The sequence below is a fragment of the Cryptomeria japonica genome, chromosome 4 (assembly GCF_030272615.1).
Source record: "Cryptomeria japonica chromosome 4, Sugi_1.0, whole genome shotgun sequence".
NCBI classification, from domain to species: domain Eukaryota; kingdom Viridiplantae; phylum Streptophyta; class Pinopsida; order Cupressales; family Cupressaceae; genus Cryptomeria; species Cryptomeria japonica.
In genome coordinates, this window is record NC_081408.1 from 391,190,097 (window position 1) to 391,200,303 (window position 10,207).

At 33.4% G+C, this 10,207-nt stretch overlaps 1 protein-coding gene across 1 annotated transcript in view; it reads right to left on the reverse strand.

Annotated features, from left to right (window-relative positions):
- LOC131074659 (signal peptide peptidase-like 2) overlaps positions 1-9,327 on the reverse strand; it is a 148,453-nt gene extending 139,126 nt beyond the window's left edge. Inside the window, exon 1 of the mRNA XM_058011323.2 lies at positions 8,994-9,327. Within this exon, the coding sequence (XP_057867306.2) occupies positions 8,994-9,131 (138 nt within the window). The 5' untranslated portion in view covers positions 9,132-9,327. The remainder of the gene's footprint in view (positions 1-8,993) is intronic.
- Positions 9,328-10,207: the final 880 nt, after the last annotated feature.

Here is a 10,207-nt window from a genome sequence, read left to right on the forward strand (position 1 = left end):
ATTTGTGTTCAGAATTCATTGTCAATACTCAATATGCATTCATAATTCAAAATTCATTGTCAATATGCCAGCAGTTGTTTGCATGTAGTTCATTGTTTCTTATTGGTTGGAAGATATTTTGATAGTATTCCATTACTATTATGACCTACAACCACTTCTTTATGCACTACCAAGTTTTGGGTATTTGTGAAACTCATTACCAGGCTGTTATTCATATTTCTGAGTGCTTTTGGCTATGATTCAGACCCGTTTACCTTTCATATCAGTGAAAATTATCTCCCCAAAATTTATTAAATTTCTGATTTGTAAATATAATGCAACATGCCTTCCAAAATGTGGGCAACCAATAGATTCGAATATGTAATAACTTCTTTACTGAAACAAGCTAAACAAAATGGCAACCATCAATATTTTATATTTCTCTCTCAAAATACAGTTAATCCCCCATCCCGGAAATGTACCATTGCTAAGGTGTGGGGACCACAAAAAGAAATAAAAAAATGTTTTTTTACGCATTTTAGCCTTTTTTTTTATTTTTAAATGTGCTGGGAAAAGGGGGATGGCTGGCCGTCCCCGGGACGGTTAGGGGACGTCACAGGCGTCCCCAATCGTCCAGGGAGCGGCATCCCCTTTCAGGATCACTGCCGTCCCCAAGTTTCCAGGACATTCCCACAGATTTTGCAATTTTGGGGATGGCAGGGGGGATGTCCCCAAGTCCCTGAAACGTCCCCGATATGGGGATAGGGGATTTTAGCCCGAGGACGTGTCCCCAGGTAACATAGTCTTTTTTGCATAAAACACAGCAATGTTCACTGCAAAAACATTCTCATTCCCATCTGAAGCTCTTTTTATGGTGTCTGTATACATCGGCAAGGGCATTTCCTAGCTAAAGGAAAATCTTGTAATAAACGGTGACAATGTGTGACCAGATGGCATTGCAAATGCTGGGCTGTTTTGTTTTACATAGAGCCATTTTTTTTATTTTTCTCTTGCTAAAAGACATTCATTAAAGGAGCTCAAATAGCAGAATGTTGTAAGCTGTATTCATTACCGATGGTTGGGAGTGTGTTCTCGAAAGCTTGGAGTGCATATAAACAGTACTGTATAGATTTCATTTCGGCCACTTTATCATACTTTAAATTCACAAAATTGAAAAAAAAAAAAATTTATAGTTTTCAACACTTCAATCAAGTAGGGTATTAATCTAGTTTAATTAAATTTCTGCTATTTATTCTCATGTGGCACTCATGGGACTATTTATTCTCAGAAGATCTTGCTAATAATCAAAAGAAGTCACAATATGCAAATGTTACTAAAGATGAACAAGAGCAACAAATGTCATGTCCCCTCCTTGATCTATATATATATCCTAAATAAAACAATTATTATTAATTAATATAATAATTACCAAAGAATGACTATTTGAGATTTATTTATATATTAAATATTATTATTTAATTAATATTTATTGCTAATTAAATCTTGAAATATTCAAATAAAATAAATTAATATTATATTATAAACATATTTATATATTATAAATCATAAACATAATTTACATATTCTTAAGTGTAAACACCATTTATTTATTTAAAATAATACACATATAATTTACACAATCAATAATAAATAATAACAATACTATTAAAATACAATAGAATAGACAATGACTGATAAGAAGCCTATTTAAGCATCACGTATATATTGTGATCCTAATAAGACTCCCCAAAGGAAAGAAAAACTGTATCATTAACCCCAAATCATGTTGTAGAGGATGCGATTTGTTTATAGGGAGATGCGATCTGTTTGGAACGATGCAACCTTTTCCCTGGCAAGATATAAGAAGTCACTGAAATCGTCCACAGCAGGGGGGTGGAACGGGGGACGGGATTAACTATTTAGGGGAAGATTACGGGGAGAGGAGATCAGTACCGTTATTAATTACATGCAGTAACATCCTTGTCTTGGGTGGTATACATAGGAATGTATATAATACGAATGCTTAATATATAAAACTGATAATGTTTTATACAGAATTTAACAATTATACTAAACTGCAATATTCATAACAGTGGCAGACCAGATCTGACACTGTCAGATCTGTCTGCCTTTAGCAGCTACTTACTATATTAATAAATTAGGTTTGAAAGCAGTAATATTAATGATTTATAAAAAAATAATTAGAAAAGATATCAGTAATTGGTTATATTATTTATTTAATTAATTTATGTGTATGCACTCAAATCAGAATAAGTAATATATATGTAGTAAATGATGAAATAACAATAATGTGTGATATATATATTTGTGTGTGTGTGTGTGTGTTAGTTATTAGATTGTAAATCAGAAAGAGTCCATAAGATAAAAGACGATAAGGAGGAAATGTTTATATGTATAATCCTTGTTACTACTATCAAAGGAAATGTTTTCATGTTGGGACATCATAATTGGTTTGAAACTTGCATTAAGAATTTTGAATGTAGGATAGCTGAACAAATTATCTATGATAGTTAATTGGTTGGGCAATGGAGTATCACCGACTGAATTCCGGTTAAGGTGGAAATGTCTCCTAATATATTTTGTTTGAGTCATAAGTATATTGAAATAGATTGATTATGTCTAAGCCTAGTAGGGGACATTACAACAAATGACTTTTCTTTTGTAGCTTTACAAAACCAATCTATTGAGTCTACAACTTGGCATTTTGACTCCAGTGCATCTCAACACTACACATCTCAAAGACTGGTATATAAGAGTGCATTTAGTGCACAAAGCAAGAACAAAGAAAAATAAAATAAAACAACTAATTAATTAGATGAATCTTTGAAGGGCAGTAATCAACACAAAGAACCAAGTGGAAATGCTACTAGTGTAAAGGGTCGAGACACTTCAGGAAAGATGGTCAAAAGTGACAACAAGACCTTGCTAATAATCAAAAGAAGTCACAATACGAAAATGATACTAAAGCTGAACAAGAGCAACACATGAATTTTCTTTTGTGGCTTTACAAAACCAATCTATTGAGTCTACAACTTGGTATTTCGAATCCAATGCACCTCAACACTACATGTCTCAAAGACTGGTATGTAAGTTTTTTTGAGGAAAAGGGTAGTTGTGAAATGTTTCTTCAAGTGATGGTTGGACTCACTTTGTAAAAGGATGTAGAAATGTTAAGCTAGCATTGAATGATGGTGCAAATTATTCATTTTATAATGTTCAATATGTCCCTGACATGAACAAAAACCCACTATCTATAAGTGATGATACAATTTGGGAATATGAACCATCATAATCACATCAAGGATTGGAAATGTTGAGTATCAAGAGATATTGCCCAAAACACAATGACTTCTTTGTAATGATTTACAAGACCGTATGATGAGGTGGCTCTTAGTCATCATCAACCAATCAAGTTACTCCAAGTCAAGGCGTCCAATTTCAACGTACTTGACTCATCTTACAAGGTAGACAACTTCATACGTGACATGTGGCACTGCCTCGAATATTGTTCAACATACCTAACCTCGTTTTCCATTGGTCGGCATTCAAGGGATGACATGTGTCCCAAATATTGAAATGTTCTCATTGTTCGAAATGCAGTTGGTTTTAACTAACCCTAATTAGATTTCATCTTGTAATGTCGACCATTGATCTTGAATCAACCCAAGCCATTCATTGTAATTGAGACCTCTATATAAGGCTCAACCTTCTCATTTGTAAAGATTAATAGTTGATAGATAGTAGTTAGAAGTAGAGTAGGAGGAGAAGGCAAAGATTGTTGCCAAGGCTTGATGGAATAAACATACTACTTTCATTGAAGATATGGTGGATTTTGTATGTCATCTCAACAAGTTCCATGGTTTCTACTTCTCTAGTTTTAGATTTGCTGACATGAAGTTTGTCATAACCCTTCTTTGGACATTGGATTATTGTGATTGAATAAATACGATAATTAAAACATTTATTAATATTGGAAAATCATCTCATTTATGAGACTTCACGATTTTCCTCTAATATATGATTATTAATGTTTATTATTTGTTATGACTATTATTTATTATTATTGTTTTATTTTAATGTAACGTTCATATTTCAATTATTAATATTATATTAACTATTAAAGAAATTTTACCATAAAATACTATTAAAACATAAAATAGATATATTGAATATATTACACTTATCATATAACGTGCTATTTAATAAATATAAAATATAACATGAATTGTCAAAATACATTATATCATATTAATACGATACCATAAATAGAACCAATATTAAAATACAATACAAATTTTGATCAGATTATGGATAGCTGTTCAATTTCTACCAATTATGAAAAGCCCTTGACAAATCGCCTATAATAGTTGTCATGTCCCCATCTTTGACCCAAAAAGATAACAGAACCCATGAACAATTGTGGGATTAAGATTGGTAGCATTTTCAAGTGGTTATTAAAGTAATAAGTTAAATAGTAGCAATAATAGATGAAAGGGAAAGTTTAAAATATCTTATCCAATTAACATCTTATCCAATTACAATGTGCTACCAATAACCCTCCATTATTATAACTTTGTAACCACTAGTTCATCATGTAATGGAATATCGATAGTTGTATAAATATATGTATCTCATTGATTTATTTAAAATCCACATTAACATGTTTAGTTGGTGAATAAATGCATAATTAACATTGTATCAGTATATAAAATTAATTATAGTTTCTGTGTGATTAATGTTTATATATTAACAGATTGGTTTGTTAATGAGCAGTAAATTAATTATTAATTATTATGGATGTTAAACATTAACAAGCTAAACTAATCCTATCGGGCTCCAAAGGAAATACGACTTCAGTAAAAGAAGTCGTGACTTTTGGAGAAGTCACGACTTCCTCTTTGCATCACCTCTGATCCACATGTATACATAGGTGCACGTGGGGGGTTAAACGGAAGGGCAGGATAGAGGAAAGAAGGAAAAAGGATGCCCAGATTATACCCAAACGGAAGAAGGAATCTGATTCAGGAAGATCGATATCAGAATACCATCCATTCTCTGTATACATATTCTACGTATTAAGGATATATTTCAGTCCCAGAACATAGCGTATATATCAGAGAACTAGCCCATTCTCTGTATTAGTATTTTGTGTATTTAAGGATATATTTTCAGTCTTAGACATAAGTAGGTACACCAGAAGATTAGCATATTCCTGCATAAATGTTCTGTGTATTGAAGATACAGTGTCAGATTTAGAACAGATCAGATCTGTTATTAAATACTGGTAGTACTATCCTTGTTCTAGGTGGTATGCTCTACATAGAGAGTCAATAGCTTGACCGAATTGCACAGGCAACTGCGTACAACATATTTAGAGAGTCAATAGCCTGACCGAGTAACCAGTTATAATATTAATCACCCCTAAGCGACCACATTCAGGTTGACATAATATTGATGAACCAAGTAGGGGACATTACATTTATCAATAATTACGTCTCAAATTTTATGAGAATGATACCTTGGACAGCGTATGGGTGAGAAAGATACGTCTTATGAAGTGGTGCAATCTGTGTTATCTTTGAGAGAGTGCGATCCAAAGAAAATAAATTAAAATATTAACAAAACCTTAATAAGAATATGGAATGATTAAAAATAAAGGGGTGTAATTTGTTAAAATACAATGGGGAGTTGCATCTGTAATAAAGAGACGCATTCTTTGAAAAGAGATTACAGCTGTTCGATTAAGTATAAGATATCAGTGGTAATGAATGATGGAGGGGGGGAAGTAAGAAAGAAGATATATCTAATATGCCAAAGAAGATATAAGAAGAACTTCGTATCAGATTCATGAAGAGAATTTGGACAGTTTTAAGGGTAAAAATAAAGAGCTCCACTATAGCAAAATTTAAGACGAGAGTAGTATTGCAAACCTATACCAGATTGGTAGATTGATAGCAATGATTGTAAAGATAAGTTCTATCTTTCATACTATTCTTAGAAATTTTAAGTCAAATATTATAATAAAATGTTCTCGTATTTGATAAAATTATATTTATATATATATTATAGTTATCACCTTAAGTTGGAATTGCTGTCTCAGGTTTAAATTAAGGAAAATCCCAAAGCGGGACATTACAAAGTTGAATAATGTTAAATGGAAGATCTTATTGTTGATTAATGGTGAAGCCTAAATGTTCATACCATTTGGAATTTGTTGATTGCAAATTGCAATGCATGGTTAGAAAGCATAACTTCAATTGCTTCATGCTCATTGTTCATGGTGTTGGTGTGCATAAGTGATATGAAAATCATTCGCTTATCCTTAGGAGATTACACCATCTTTGTGTAGTTGTTTCCTCATGGCGAACCAAAGCTTGGTTTGGTTTCATCAAGTCAGTTTACTTCCACGTTCCAATGCAAAAGGTAAGTCCCTTTGTGATTACCAGCATTATCAAATCAAATCACTGAGCCTATTCAGGAATTAAAGTCGATTGTTAGCATTGTAAACCTTGGAGTTGCCTTATTTGATCATATCATTTAGCATATGAGGTTTCTTGGTTCAAGAGAGGATAGAATACTTGGTATTTTATTTTGTGTTCGAGGTGTCCTAAATCCACATCAACAGGGACATAACATGTTTCATGTAGATTGCAGGTTGTTGGAGTTTGTTCCTAAATACTAGATGTGGTGGTTTCATTTTTTAACTTATATAATAAGCCATTCGACAATGTAATAATCATCAGCTCAAGAATATCATGACAATAGGCAAATAAAATTATGAAGACCAAAAGCACACAATTCAAGGTCATGAAAATGGTTCGTAGCCACAACTTTTCCAACTTAGGATTCGTAGCATAGATCAATTTCTAGCCTATCAAAGCTTCAATATCACAAATTTCAAATTTGGTAACAAACGATTGAGCTGGATCATAAAAGTGTTTGTTTCAACAACAAATCCATTGCCACACATAGTGCTAAGCATTTGTTTCCTCCTTGTCAAGTTCAATATTTGCTTTACAAATCAATCCAGACCTGACTCATTTATATGGTTAATTGCTACATTGATTATTATTGCATATATTAACCTACATATTTGAAAAAAGATGTATTTTTGTCCTTCTCAACAAGAAAAGCAAAGTCCAATATGCATCTTCTTAAAATTGTTTTCCTTCCAATGTTCAAAACTTTGTTTGCAATTTCTGGTTAACTATATATGTTGAAAGAGCTCTATGAGATGGCTTCCTTTCTAGAAAAGAATCAACACTACTGACACCTCATTTGTGAGGTCCTAATAACACGGCATCTATAATTTCCAGAAACATGAGCTGCCCTTACTCGTGCAGATACTGAAGACAGGGATTCAAACCTCTAACCATTATTTCTGTCTTTCAATGACTTAACTATCAAGTCTACACCCTATGCACAAGAAGTCTTCTTGGTTTACTTTCTTATATTGTCATTTTTCATCTCCATGAAACAAGTCGCTTGCCAAGTTAAGTGAGGAGCTTATTCCTTTTGCCTTTTCACTGTGATTTATGTTGTGAGGAAAAGAAAACCCTATTTATACTTCTGAACCACTCCATTCTACTTCTTTGAAGTCAATGGAAGGATCACTCTACATAATCTTTTCTGGAATAACGCTTGGTCCATTGGATCTTTCCACTTATTCATGGCTGCACAAACTCCTTCCTTCTTACCTGAATCTGTCATTCTATATTTCCTCGCTTCCTTTATGCTCTTTTGATTATCCTGCCTCGTTTTCTTGTCTCGCTTTGGAAAAACGCATTTTCATGGCACAAATTTCACTTAACCATCGCATGCTTCAAATGCAAGTACTGTGTAAATTGTCAACCTTCTAGCTCAAGTGCAATCAGTTCAAGAAGCCTTCAACTAGATCCACTTCTGAGTAGAGCCTTGAACAGGAGGTATTCCAGTATTCATATTCCACCATAGTTCCCTCGCTCTAGAGAAGAGGTAAATACAAACTGTGACGGTTGATGGATAGATCCTTAGAAAATTTATGGTTAGAGATACCCTTATTTTAACTAATGAGAACTGAAGGCAATTAAGCAGGGTTTATCTTGAGGACATCTTACTCTCATCTTCCAAATTGAAAGGAGGGCAACTAACAGTCCCTAGATGCGAATGATTCCAAATCTACTCTACTCAACCCTCCGATGTATTGTATAGGTGACAACCTATTCAATTTTCGAGCCACCTAGGCATATTCAAATATACCTTATCAAGAGTCCTTTTATCTTATTCAGTCCTGGTATGAGATGAGGCTCAGGATGCAGGCTGCAGAAGAAAACGGATAAAGCATCCACCTCGATGGATGCAATGAGCTCCAAAATTTTGAGTTGTCGCGTTTCCCCTCTTTCCTACACACAAGACTAGTCTAAAAATGTAGCTTTGCCTTTCATAGCTAATAAAACTCAACGTTCTTTGGGAGTTCTCTTCACTTAAATGTCTCAATTTAACAAATTGGAAAGGTAATTCTCCCAGCAAATTTTGGAATTAGTCACTTCATAGTTTACACCCTTTTTGGGTTATGGTGTAAACTGACAGAGTCATACTTTCTACCCAGGAGTAAGCAATTCCTCTAAAGGCTCGTGGTGTAAGCTTGGCATGGCTTGGGAAAATTAATCAGATGTAAAGATCCCCTAACTTCCAGACCCGAATCGAACATCAACATATGGATGAAAGGTTCTAATCCAATGAGATCTACAAATCAGGGATAACATATCAACACTTTTAATAGGTCGTACAAAATTCTGAATCACAAATTCTGTGAAATTCACGTTATTCATATTATTTTCATAGATTACTAGTATGTTCCGAGAAAAAGCAAAGAATTTACACACCCAGAGAAATTATAACTGAATAATATGAAAAACATCTGAGCAAATATTGGAAAAAAACATGGGTCTGAAGCGGCATATGAGCGTCGGCAACGACGTCTGTTGATAATTTGGAAGGCAGGTGAAACATACCAGAACAAATTTATTTTCGCAACCGGGTTGTTTAGGGGCAATATCGTCATCGTGAACGATGTCTCCGCAAAGCCCATACTCCACAAACAAGAAAAACAGAAACAACACAGGACCAAGACCTTGCTTAATCATCTTCATCGTCTTCCCTGCACCTTCATTCAACGCCTCTGCATTTTCATTTCTCGTTTCCTTTTAAAAGGCATAGACGGGTCTTTAGGCCGTAAAATCACAGAAAAAGTATCCCATGGTCCAAACTTATTCCTTGCTGGTACGGAGGAAATAAAGGGCATGGATTAATTACATGTCAACTAAGATGTATTTTCCGTACTCCTGTCGGGGCGCTCCACGCCTTGGGTTCCGTACATTTTATCACTATTACAGCAACGCGGTTTCAATCATCGGAAATTGCACGGCTTTATGCAAAACCACTCTGCCTATGACCAAGAGTTTAATGGGAAGAATTATTTTATAAGAGGTCAATGAAAGTATTAAAAAGATGATGTTAACAATGTTACAATTAATATTATAATAGAAAGAATTATTTTATAAGAGGTTAAGGAAAGTATTAAAAAGATAGATATTATTTTATAAAAGGTTAAGGAAAGTATTAAAAAGATAGATATTGACAATGTTTGTATATATAGATAGATTAAACAAAAATAATTATATTGAAAAATGAAAAAATTCATTTTTTTATAGGAAAAGAGATTTAACATTATTTAATATGGATTGTTGAGAGATTAGACAACTAATTCAGTAGTCTCTCGATGTAAAAAATCCTTTCAACTATCAAACCATCTTGATCAATGTTTTATTTACAAAGTCATTTGGAAGCATTGTTGAACTTACAATCTACAAGTGGGTGGAAGAAAAAGATAAGAAACAATATGACAAGAAGGTTTCAAATCCAAACACTCAACAATAGACCATGTTATTACTTTTACACATTTCATTGAGAAGTTTGGAATGCTAAAGAAGAAGTCATTATTGTTTGGTAGACTTCAAAAAATATTTGACACAATTTCTAATACTAAATTATGGAGCTAAATGAAGGATTTGAGCTTTCCAAAGCACTATGGAATAGCCCCCCATAAGCCCTATGAAGAGGTTCAAATAAAAATTAGAACTCAATCAAATATTTTGAAAGCTTCGAGAGTGTCATTGCAGTTAAGCAAAGAATAAAGGTTAAGTCTACAAAGAAGGGATAGCATTCT